A 13,177-nucleotide genomic window follows, 5' to 3' on the forward strand; every position below is an offset into this window, starting at 1 on the left:
AGCCAGTGTTGTGCTGAAATTATGTAACAGTGAAAGCTTGAATAAAATCGATTGTGTCATTGTAGTTATAGAACTAGAACATTTAGTTTCAGCCATTGTTCAACCTCTTCTTGACCTAGCCTACATAACCTACAAATAAGGCCTGTGTCTATCAGACACAAATACACACACACACATACACATTTATGATTTTTTTTACGATATACAGTCAGGTCCCAAATTTTTGGCACCCTTGAAAAAGATTAGCAAAAAAGACTGTATAAAATAAATATTACAAATAATGGGCTATATTGTTAGCACAAAAAAATGCACAATAATATAATTTTATACTAATACAATTGCTCAGAGAAAGAGATTTTGTTTAACAAGTGATACTATTTTTCCCAAAAAATGTATGGGTCAAAATGATTGGCACCCATGTTTCAATACATCAGCTTGTGAGGATAACGGTACTGAGCCTTTAACATTTTTTTTATGATATTGGAGAACACATTGGGAGGGATCTTAGACCGTTCCTCCATACAGAATCTGTCCAGATCCTTGATATCCTTCGTCTGCGCTTATGGACTGCCCTCTTCAGTTCAAACCCGTTTTTCCAATGAGGTTCAAGTCCGGAGACTGAGATGGCCATTGCAAGATGATGATTTTGTGGTCAATTAACAATTTATTTATGAATTGTTTTGTCTGCTTTGGGTTATTGTCTTGCTGGTAGATCCCAGTTTCAGCCTCCTAACAGAGGCAACCATGTTTTTGGCTAAAATGTCCTGGCACTGTGTAAAGATCATGATGCCTTTGACCTTAACAAAGGCCCCAGGACCAGTGGAAGCAAAATAGTTCCATAACATCAAAGAAGGTCTACACCTGTTGTATTCAGTGCATGTGACAAATAAACTTTTGATTTGATCCACCACCATATTTTACAGTAGGTATGGGGTTCTTTTCTGATTATGCATCCTTATTTCGATGCCAAACCCACCACTGGGGTGCGAGGCCAAAGAACTCCCTTTTTATGTCATCTGATCATTGCACCGGTTCCGATTCAAGTACCAATGCCATTTAGCAAATTCCAGGTGTTTACACTTGTTGGATGACATAAAAAAAAGAGCTCTTTGGCCATGCACACCAGTGGTGGGTTTGGCGTCAAAATAAGGATACATAAGCAGAAAATAACCACATTCAGACAAAATATTGATGTCATCCCTCATTATGAAGAACACTGTTCATGCCTCTCTCTCTATCTGTGTGTGTGTGTGTGTGTAAGAGAGAGAGACAGAGAGAGAACGAGAGAGAGAGAGTGAGGGGGGTGGGGACATGTGAGAGTCATTTATAATGAAGTCTGACAACTTTAGTCAGCACATTGATGTCATGATCTTGACTACACAGGCATAGCCTATGTGATTCTATGAGTTGTTGAACATTGTGTTACAACACTAACTCACACCTGAAGAATTATGTAATTCATTTCCCAGCCCCGAGCTTCAGAAATAATGCCTTCGGAAAGAATTTAGACTTTTTCCCAAAAAATTTAACTTACAGCCTTATTCTAAAACTGATTAAATAGTTTTTTTCACACATCAATCTACATACAATACCTCATAGCAACAAAGCCAAAACAGGTTTCGAATGTTTGCTAACTTATAAAAAATATCACATTTACATAAGTATTCAGACCCTTTACTCAGTACTTTGTTGAAGCACCTTTGGCAGCGATTACAGCATTGAGTCTTCTTGGGTATGACACAAGCTTGGCACACCTGTATTTAGGGAGTTTCTCCCAATCTTCCCTGGAGATCCTCTCAAGCTCTGTCAGGTTGGATGGGGAGCGTTGCTGCAAAGCTTTTTTCAGGTCTCTGCAGAGATGTTCGATCGGGTTCAAGTACGGGCTCTGGCTGGGCCACTCAAGGACATTCAGAGACTTGTCCCGAAGCCACTCCTGTGTTGTCCTGTTGGAAGGTGAACCTTCGCCCCAGTCTGAGGTCCTGAGAGCTCTGGAGCAGGTTTTCATCAAGGATCCCTCTGTGCTCCGTTCATCTTTTCCTCAGTCCTGACTAGTATCCCAGTGCCTGCCACTGAAAAACACCCCCAGAGCATGATGGTTGCCACCACCATGCTTCACCTTAGGGATGGTGCCAGTTTTCCTCCAGACGTGACACGTGGCAATCAGGCCAAAGAGTTGAATCTTGGTTTCATCAGACCAGAGAATCTTGTTTCTCATGGTCCGAGAGTCTTTAGGTGCCTTTTGGCAAACTCCAAGCGGGCTGTCGTGTGCCTTTTACTGAGGAGTGACTTCCGCCTGGCCATTCTACCATACAGGACAGATTGGTGGAGTGCTACAGAGATGGTTATCCTTCTGGAAGGTTCTCCCATCTCCACAGAGGAACTCTAGAGCTCTGTCAGACCGACCATCGGGTTCTTGGTAACCTCCCTGACCAAGGCTCTTCTCCCCCGATTGATCAGTTTGGCCGGGCGGCCAGCTCTAGGAAGGGTCTTGGTGGTTCCGAACTTCTTCCATTTAAGAATGATGGAGGCCACTGTGTTTTTGGGGATCTTCAACACTGCATACATTTTTTGGTACCCTTACCCAGATCTGTGCCTTGACACAATCCTGTCTCGGGGCTCTACTGACAATTCCTTTGACCTCATGGCTTGGTTTTTGCTCTGATATGCACTGTTAACTGTGGAACCTTATAGAGACAGGTGTGTGTCTTTCCAAATATTGTCCAATCAATTGTATTTACCACAGGTGGACTCCAATCAAGTTGTAGAAACATCTCAAGGATGATCTACGGAAACAGGATACACCTGAGCTGAATTTCGAGTCTCATAGTAAAGGGTCTGAATATGTATTACTTTGTTAAATTTTTTAAAACACATTTTCAAAAATGTATAAAAACCTGTTTTTGCTTTGTCATTATGGGGTATTGTGTGTAGATTGCTGATCTTTTTTTTTGTAATCCATTTTAGAAGACTGTAACGTAACAAAATGTGAAAAAAGTGTTTCAGAAGGCACTGTAGGTCAACTTGTAGGCTAGTAAAAGCTTGAAATGCTGTTATTTTAAGCAATAACCAACAGAGGGCAGCAAAAACGAGTAAATATCTGTGTTGGGGTTTCAAGAGGAACTGGGGCCGGTTTCAAGAGGAACTGGGGCCCTGCAATGATGTGTTTACAGTGCCTTCAGAAAGTATTCATACCCCTTGACTTACCGCACATTTTGTTGTGTTACAGCCAGAATTCAAAATGGATTAAATATGTTTTTCTTCTTCTCACCCTTCTACACACAATACTCTAAAATGACAAAGTGAAAACACATTTTTGCAAATGTATTGAAAATGAAATACAGGAATATTAACTTACTTAAGTAACATGAGTCAATACTTTGTAGAAGCACCTTTGGCAGTGATTACAGCTGTGAGTCTTTTGGGGTAAGTCTTTTAGAACATTGCACACCTGGATTGTACAATATTTACCCATTATTCTTCAACAAATTCTTCAAGCTCTGTCAAGTTGATTGGTGAACATTGCTCAACAGCCATTTTCAAGTCTTTCCATAGATTGTCAACCCAATTTAAGTCCAAACTGTAACTAGGCTACTCAGAAACATTCAATGTCGTCTTGGTAAGCAACTCTGATGTAGATTTGGCCTTCTGTTTTAGGTTATTGTCCTGCTGAAACGTTAATTCGTCTCCCCATGTCTGTTGGAAAGCAAACGGAAACAGGTTTTCCTCTAGGATATTGCCTGTGCATATTCTGTTTATTTTTTAAACTCTCTAGTCCTTACCGATGATAAGCATACCCATAACATGATGCAGCCACCACCACGCTTGAAAATAGTGTTAAGCAGTGATGTGTTGGATTTGCCCCAAACATAATGCTTTGTCTTCAGGACAAAAAGCTAATTTCTTTGCCACATTTTTTGCCATATCACTTTAGTGCCTTGTTGCAAACAGGATGCATAGTTTTATTCTGTTCCTTCTTTTCACTCTGTCAATTACATTAGTTAGTATTGTGGAGTAACTACAATGTTGTAGATCCATCCTCAGTTCTCACATCACAACCATTAAACTCCAACCATTTTAAAATCCCCATTGGCCTCATGGTGAAATCCCTGAGCAGTTACCTTCCTCTCCAGCAACTGAGTTAGGAAGGACACCTGTATCTTTGTAGTGACTGAGTGTATTGATACATCATCCAAAGCCTAATTAGTAACTTCACCATGCTCAAAGTGATATTCAGCATCTGCTTTTACTATTTTTACACATCTACCAATCGGTGCCCTTCTTTGCAGGACATTGGAAAAACCTCCCTGGTCTTTGTGGTGGAATCAGTTGTTGAAATTCACTACTTGATCGACGGACCTTACAGATAATTGTATGTGTCGGGTACAGAGATGGGGTAGTCATTCAAACATGGAATGAGTCCATTCAACTTAAGCGATTTGTTAAGCACATTTTTACTCCTGAACTAATTTAGGCTTGCCCTAAAGTGGTTGAATACTTGCCTCAAGCCATTTCAGCTTTTCATTTTCTTCCCTAACATTTTCTGCAAACAAAATTCCACTTACATTATGGGGTAGTGTCTAGATCAGTGACAAAAAAAACACCATTGAATCAAATTTAAATTCTGGCTGTAACAGTGCAGAAGTAATGGTTTGTGAATACAGTGCCTTCGGAAAGTATTCAGACCCCTTGACTTTTTCCACTTCGTTAGGTTACAGCCTTATTCTAAAATTCATTAAGTCATTCCCCCACCCCCGCATCTACACACAATAGCCCATGACAAAGCAAAAACTGAAATATCACATGTACATAAGTATTCAGACCCTGTGCTCAGTTCTTTGTTGAAGCAACTTTGGCAGCAATTACAGAATCAAGTCTTCTTGGGTATGACACTACAAGCTTGGCACACCTGTATTTGGGGAGTTTCTCCCATTCTTCCCTGCAGATCCTCTCAAGCTCTGTCAGGTTGGATGGGGAGCGTCGCGGCACAGCTATTTTCAGGTCTCTTCAGAGATTTTCGATCAGGTTCAAGTCCGGGCTCTGGCTAGGCCCTCAAGGACATTCAGAGACTTGTCCTGAAGACACTCCATTGTCTTGGCTGTGTGCTTAGGGTCGTTGTCCTGTTGGAAGGTGAACCTTCACCCCAGTCTGAGGTCCTGAGCAGGTTTTCATCAAGGATCGCTCTGTACTTTGCTCCGTTCATCTTTCTCTCGATCCAGACTAGTCTCCCAGTCCCTGCCGCTGAAAAACATCCCCACATTATGATGCTGCCACCACCATGCTTCAACGTAGGGACGGTGCCAGATTTCCTCCAGATGTAACACTTGGCATTCAGGCCAACACATTCAATCTTGGTTTCATCAGATCAGAAAATCTTGTTTCTCATGGTCTGACAGTCCTTTAGGTGCCTTTTGGCAAACTCCAAGTGGGCTATCATGTGCCTTTTACTGAGGAGTGGCTTCCATCTGGCCACTCTACCATAAAAGCCTGATTGGTTGAGTGCTGCAGAGATGGTTGTTCTTCTGGAAGGTTCTTCCATCTCCACAGAGGAACTCCGGAGCTATGTCAGAGTAACCATCGGGTTCTCGGTCACCTCCCTGACCAAGGCCCTTCTCCCCCGATTGCTCTGTTTGGCCGGACGGCCAGCTCTAGGAAGAGTCTGTGGTTCCAAACTTCTTCCACTTAAGAATGATGGAGGCCACTGTGTTCTTGGGGACTTTCAATGCTGACCAAATGTTTTGGTACCCTTCCCCTTATCTGTGCCTTGCCACAATCCTGTCTCGGAGCTCTACGGACAATTCCTTTGACCTCTTGGCTTGGTTTTGCTCTGAAGTGCACTGTCAACTGTGGGACCTTATATAGACAGGTGTGTGCCTTTCCAAATCATGTCCAATCAATTTAATTTACCACAGGTGGAATCCAATCAAGTTGTAGAAACATCTCAAGGGTGATCAATGGAAACAGGATGCACCTGAGAAAAATGTTTAGTTTCATAGCAAAGGGTCTGAGTTCTTATGTAAATAAGGTATATTTTTTAAATGTTTTTAATTTTCTAAAAACGTGGTTCACCTTTTCATCATGGGGTATTGTGTGTAGATTGCTGAGGATATTGTTTTATTTAATCAATTTTAGAATAAGTCCTTTCTAAAGGCGCTGTACATGTACATCATTGGGCCCTACCCTTGTGTAGTTTCAGAATGTGATTAGTTCAATTTACACATTGATTCCTGAGGTACACAATGCCTCTTGGAGGGTGCTCGGTGTAGAAATATTTTACTTTTTTGGTGGGGGCTCACATTGAGGAGGAGCCCTGATTTGATATGAGGATGCCCACGTCTCCTTTAGCTCCCCTGTTATTTGAACGATGAGCTTGGATGAACATTTAACATAAGTGGGTTCGGGGCTGTTTCTTGAGGGCCTGAGGCTTTAATGGGACAGAAGATGTAAGGTGTTGCAGATAGAAAACGAACTGTCAGTTGCAATAGAACCTTGTTTCCTTAGCCTGGTCCCAGATCTGTTTGTGCTATATTTCCACTCCTGGTCATGCAAAACATGTTTAGCATTATCTCTCGTTTACACAAGAGGGGGTCCTCTTGGGTTCTCAATTGAAACATGAACAATGGCTCGGCCAATGTGTACAACAGTACCGACGCTCTTTTTAAATAATCATTGCTTGCGGTACTGTTTTGGTAACCTTGTCATCGATATTTTTTTTTACACAGGTTATGGCTCGTTTACAGAAGAGAGGTGCCCATCTGTTCTAATTAGCTATTTAGCGTCTCAGAACACCTGTGTGTAACGGAAGCCTGAATGGTGTTGTAACATAAAAGCACTGGCTGGAACTGTTAAAACAGTACGTGCATATTTTGCTTTTGTACAATTATTTTGATGTGATATGAAAGTAGAGGGCCTTACGTTTATAAAACCGTATCGATTCACATTCAGATGGAATATTTGGCTGTCAGAGCACCTCTTAACATAAGGGTCTTGGACGTTAAAAGAGTAGACTAGCCTTTAGTACATCTTGGGCTAATTTGGCATATGACACGGAGTAATGGGTGTAATGTTAGCATAAACAGATTGGTACCCAGGCTAATGTTTCCTGTTAGTGGCTTCTTATTTCCTTCAACCACACTGAAAAATCGGTACGCCACTGTCTGTTTAATACAATTCGTGGAGGTGACAGATTAACATAATTAAAACTTGAATGGCTAGTCTGAAATCAAATCAAACCTTCTTAGATCTGAAATAATCGGATGAGTAAAAAAAAAAAAAAAACTCCACCTAGACACCTGGTAGGTTCCACCATATTGCTTACACCCATCAGATATTGCGGTAAATGTGTAGCTAGCTATGGCTAGTATTTGATTTCACACTAGGTTGTTTGGCCAGCTGGAAAATAATCAGCGTAGACGCAGTCGAAACCTGGGGGGCGCTTCAACTCTAGTTAGTGTATAGCCCACCCGAGATTCCGCGACCCAGCAAACTGAGCATACTCGCATAGCGCGGAGGGACGAACTCGGAATTAAACTTGATTACATATGTCGCTTTAGCTAGCTATTCTGATATTCAAACCTGCTAGCGTAGACAGCTACCTTCAACTTATATACCACATTTATAAAAGCAAGACCAAAGACGGACCGAGCGAGCTAACTTACTGGCCAAGTAACATAGCAAGCTAACTAACGTACGTTGATAGCTGGTCAGGAAGAATACAGGACGTTGCGGTTGTTTTGCTCGTGTACCATTTTAGCTAACCGGCTAGTCAAAGCGACTGCAGTTCATTTTCAGTTTAACTCGCGGATTCTTACCTCTGCCGTGGAGGGAAACTAGCCTACGCTATCTAACAACCTAGAGTTGGCAAAGCAGCTTGCTGATAACGTTTTCATCATTACAACTGAAGGTCGATAGTGTATTATAGTTAATGATATTTAACTAGCGAGCGTTTTTTTATTCCTCTAAAGAGGACATTTGGGCTGCTGCTATCGGCGTGGCCAAAGTTTGGTAGAATCCCCGGACTAGATTTTACCGCCTACTTGTGGGAACAAACCTCGCTTTGGGTGGAGCTTTAGCTAGCATAGCCCTCTAACTTGACAGCTCATCCTTCCACTGCACAGCTCCGTGTGTAATTGGCAGACCACTTTTCTCCATTGAGTAGAATAGTCGTACCAATGTAGATAGCTTGTGAATGCGGAGTTTCCTTTTCACGTGAATAGTTGTTATTTCAGATACTTGTGAATCCAGAACTTTGCTTTGAACTCGAACGGTACTTATATTCTATTGATAGGTAGCTAACTACTAACGTTATCTTCCTACTACCTGGACTAGGTATGGTATTTCATTGACGATTGAGTAACTTCAGCTAGCTGGATAGCTAGCTAGTTAGCTAGCTAGAACTTTAGCTCGCTAGCTAGCTAGTTTAATTACTCCTCGACACGTAACGTTAGCTAGCTAACGTTAGCCTCGAGCTAAGGCTACGTATGAGTAACTTTTTGATAAGTTGGCTAGCTAACTAAATTAGCTACACAAACAATATAGTCCCCAGTTCAGCAATAACAAACACGGAGGGCAGATGTACATTGAGTTTTGAGATTCTGTTAAGAAGTTACCCCCCGAAAATCTGTTAAGATGTCAACCCGGACGCCATTATTAACAATTGAACATTCGTCAAACCAGGTAAGCCAACTGCAGTTGCGGTATATCAGACAATTTTTAGGTAGCTAATTTAGCTAGCCTGAACTAGTTAACTTAAACCACATAAACCCTCTTTCTTTTCCTAGCCCTCAGGCTTGCTATCTTCCTAACTTGGCTACTTTACTAATCACACATTGTTTGTGGTTAGGAGGTATTGCATGGTATAGAATTTCAGTTTTTTTTTTTTTTAATAGATATTTAGCTATCGAACTATGATTAAATAACGTTAGAGGGCTAATAGCTTAACTAGTTAGGAAACATTTGTAACCAGGTTTAGACACTTTATGAAGCATTTCAGTAGGAAATGCCAATACTTTTTAAAACTCACTTTTCCATGTCTTTTTCAAATCGTGTCAACAGGAGCAGATGTAATCTCTGACATTAATGTCTACACAGAATATATCAATCATGTTTACTTTTATATTTTGACAACTTTATAGGTCTTCCCCTTTTCCTGTATGCCCCCACATTGTTTGAGTGACTTTGTCTAACTAGTCAACAGATCATTCACTGCCAGCCAGTAAGTCAAGTTGTAGGCCCAACTAGATATTGCCACTTCTACAACTGTTTAGAGTGTGAGCTGCATCCTCTGCCATCTTGTTTGTGTTAGCCAGTAGCTCTTGTCTGAACTGGAATGGGGGATTCCATCATACAAATTGCCTGAGAGTGTCCTAAATATACTTTAGTAGGAATAGCTCAAATCAGGTGTAAGTAGAGGACAGCATAATTTACATTTGTGCATTTGAGCAGCAACTCAGTCATGAACACACATCTGCTTGCAGTGAAGGCTGGCTCTCATTACTGACATTAATGTTTTAGTCAATAATGACATTATGAAACAATTGTCTATTCAAATCACAAATTGCTGATCCTTATACATGAGTAGCAGAGATGTTGATCTATTCCATCCCTAACTTGCACATGCTACTAATTCCAAAGTTTTGTTTGCCACTGAATTTGGCTGAAGCAAGGAGTGGTACCCTGCCCAGCTTGTTTGATTACAGACTGCTGTTGACCAGGGACTCTCAATGTTCTTCTTACCCCAGTTTCTCTGTTCGTTAAAACCAGCATTTCCAGTTGAGCTGGGCATAGGATATGTGTGAAGGCCAAGGGGAGTGCTTCTTTTCTCCACTTTGGAAGGATTAGCATTATTTGTATGCACGCACATCTGTCAGAGTTTCCCTGTGTGTGTACTTCTACATTTTAGCAGAGGCTGATATCCAGAGCGACATACAGGTGCAATTCGGGTTAAGTGCCTTGCTCAAGGGCACATTGGAAGATTTTTCACCTAGTCAACTCAGGAATTCTAACCAGCAACCTTTAGGTTACTGGGTCAATACTCTTAACCGCTAGGCTACTTGCCTCCCACTTTCTCCTGCATCTGTTAGTAATTATGGTTCTGGATATGGCATCATATTTATGATTGGTCAATGAAAGATGAAGAGAATATTTATCAAATCAAATCAAATCAAATTTTATTAGTCACATACACATGGTTAGCAGATGTTAATGCGAGTGTAGCGAAATGCTTGTGCTTCTAGTTCCGACAATGCAGTAATAACCAACAGTAATCTAACCTAACAATTCCACACTACTACCTTACACACACACACAAGTGTAAGGGATAAAGAATATGTACATAAAGATATATGGATGAGTGGTGGTACAGAACGGCATGGCAGATGCAGTAGATGGTATAGAGTACGGTATATACATATGAGATGAGTACTGTAGGGTATGTAAACATAAAGTGGCATAGTTTAAAGTGGCTAGTGGTACATGTATTGCATAAAGATGGCAAGATGCAGTAGATGATATAGAGTACAGTATATATACATATGAGATGGGTAATGTAGGGTATGTAAACATTGTATTAAGTGGCATTGCTTAAAGTGGCTAGTGGTACATTTTTACATAATTTCCATCAATTCCCATTTTTAAAGTGGCTGGAGTTGAGTCAGTATGTTGGCAGCGGCCGCTAAATGTTAGTGGTGGCTGTTTAACAGTCTGATGGCCTTGAGATAGAAGCTGTTTTTCAGTCTCTCGGTCCCTGCTTTGATGCACCTGTACTGACCTCGCCTTCTGGATGATAGCGGGGTGAACAGGCAGTGGCTTGGGTGGTTGTTGTCCTTGATGATCTTTATGGCCTTCCTGTGACATCGGGTGGTGTAGGTGTCCTGGAGGGCAGGTAGTTTGCCCCTGGTGATGCGTTCTGCAGACCTCACTACCCTCTGGAGAGCCTTACGGTTGTGGGCGGAGCAGTTGCCGTACCAGGCGGTGATACAGCCCGACAGGATGCTCTCGATTGTGCATCTGTAGAAGTTTGTGAGTGCTTTTGGTGACAAGCCGAATTTCTTCAGCCTCCTGAGGTTGAAGAGGCGCTGCTGCGCCTTCTTCACAACGCTGTCTGTGTGGGTGGACCAGTTCAGTTTGTCCGTGATGTGTACACCGAGGAACTTAAAACTTTCCACCTTCTCCACTACTGACCCGTCGATGTGGATAGGGGGGTGCTCCCTCTGCTGTTTCCTGAAGTCCACAATCATCTCCTTTGTTTTGTTGACGTTGAGTATGAGGTTATTTTCCTGACACCACACTCCGAGGGCCCTCACCTCCTCCCTGTAGGCCGTCTCGTCGTTGTTGGTGATCAAGCCTACCACTGTAGTGTCATCCGCAAACTTGATGATTGAGTTGGAGGCGTGCATGGCCACGCAGTCGTGGGTGAACAGGGAGTACAGGAGAGGGCTCAGAACGCACCCTTGTGGGGCCCCAGTGTTGAGGATCAGCGGGGTGGAGATGTTGTTACCTACCCTCACCACCTGGGGGCGGCCCGTCAGGAAGTCCAGGACCCAGTTGCACAGGGCGGGGTCGAGACCCAGGGTCTCGAGCTTGATGACGAGTTTAGAGGGTACTATGGTGTTAAATGCTGAGCTGTAATCGATGAACAGCATTCTCACATGGGTATTCCTCTTGTCCAGATGGGTTAGGGCAGTGTGCAGTGTGGTTGCGATTGCGTCGTCTGTGGACCTATTGGGTCGGTAAGCAAATTGGAGTGGGTCTAGGGTGTCCGGTAGGGTGGAGGTGATATGGTCCTTGACTAGTCTCTCAAAGCACTTCATGATGACGGAAGTGAGTGCTACGGGGCGGTAGTCGTTTAGCTCAGTTACCTTAGCTTTCTTGGGAACAGGAACAATGGTGGCCCTCTTGAAGCATGTGGGAACAGCAGACTGGGATAAGGATTGATTGAATATGTCCGTAAACACACCAGCCAGCTGGTCTGCGCATGCTCTGAGGACGCGGCTGGGAATGCCGTCTGGGCCTGCAGCCTTGCGAGGGTTAACACGTTTAAATGTTTTACTCACCTCGGCTGCAGTGAAGGAGAGCCCGCAGGTTTTGGTAGGGGGCCGTGTCAGTGGCACTGTATTGTCCTCAAAGCGGGCAAAAAAGTTGTTTAGCCTGTCTGGGAGCAAGACATCCTGGTCCTCGACGGGGCTGGTTTTCTTTTTGTAATCCGTGATTGACTGTAGACCCTGCCACATACCTCTTGTGTCTGAGCAGTTGAATTTCGACTCGATTTTGTCTCTGTACTGAGACTTGGCCTGTTTGATTGCCTTGCGGAGAGAATAGCTACACTGTTTGTATTCGGTCATGCTTCCGGTCACCTTGCCCTGGTTAAAAGCAGTGGTTCGCGCTTTCAGTTTCACGCGAATGCTGCCGTCAATCCACGGTTTCTGGTTTGGGAATGTTTTTATCGTTGCTGTGGGTACGACATCGTCAATGCACTTCCTAATGAACTCGCTCACCGAATCAGCATATTCGTCAATATTGTTGTTGGACGCGATGCGGAACATATTCCAATCTGCGTGATCGAAGCAGTCTTGAAGCGTGGATTCAGATTGGTCGGACCAGCGTTGAACAGACCTGAGCGCGGGAGCTTGTTGTTTGAGTTTTTGTTTGTAGGCTGGAATCAACAAAATGGAGTCGTGGTCAGCTTTTCCGAAAGGGGGGCGGGGGAGGGCCTTATAAGCGTCGCGGAAATTAGTGTAACAATGGTCTAGTGTTTTTCCAGCCCTGGTAGCACAATCGATATGCTGAAAGAATTTAGGGAGTTTTGTTTTTAGATTAGCCTTGTTAAAATCCCCAGCTACGATGAATGCAGCCTCAGGGTGTGTGGTTTCCAGTTTACAAAGAGTCAGATAAAGTTCGTTCAGGGCCATCGATGTGTCTGCTTGGGGGGGAATGTATACGGCTGTGATTATGATTGACGAGAATTCCCTTGGTAGATAATGCGGTCGACATTTGATTGTGAGGAGTTCTAGATCAGGTGAACAGAACGACTTGAGTTCTTGTGTGTTGTTATGATGATCACACCACTTCTCGTTAATCATAAGGCATACCCCCCCGCCCCTCTTCTTACCGGAAAGATGTTTGTTTCTGTCGGCGCGATGCATGGAGAAACCAGCTGGCTGCACCGACTCCGTTAGCGTCC

The 13,177-nt window shown here is 43.0% G+C and overlaps 1 protein-coding gene across 14 annotated transcripts in view; it reads left to right on the forward strand.

The window, feature by feature from the left end:
• The first annotated feature begins 6,876 nt into the window (after window positions 1-6,876).
• LOC139537111 (serine/threonine-protein kinase MARK2-like) overlaps window positions 6,877-13,177 on the forward strand; it is a 29,691-nt gene continuing 23,390 nt past the window's right edge. For 8 of the 14 annotated variants that reach the window (XM_071338016.1, XM_071338018.1, XM_071338025.1 and 5 more), the window contains exon 1: window positions 7,341-8,673. In XM_071338016.1, the coding sequence (XP_071194117.1) occupies window positions 8,626-8,673 (48 nt within the window). In that variant the 5' untranslated portion in view covers window positions 7,341-8,625. Of the gene's footprint in view, window positions 7,293-7,340; window positions 8,674-13,177 lie in introns of those variants that run through there. The other 6 variants (XM_071338022.1, XM_071338028.1, XM_071338017.1 and 3 more) reach the window with 2 other exon arrangements.

Source organism: Salvelinus alpinus, chromosome 13 (assembly GCF_045679555.1).
Source record: "Salvelinus alpinus chromosome 13, SLU_Salpinus.1, whole genome shotgun sequence".
Classification (NCBI taxonomy): domain Eukaryota; kingdom Metazoa; phylum Chordata; class Actinopteri; order Salmoniformes; family Salmonidae; genus Salvelinus; species Salvelinus alpinus.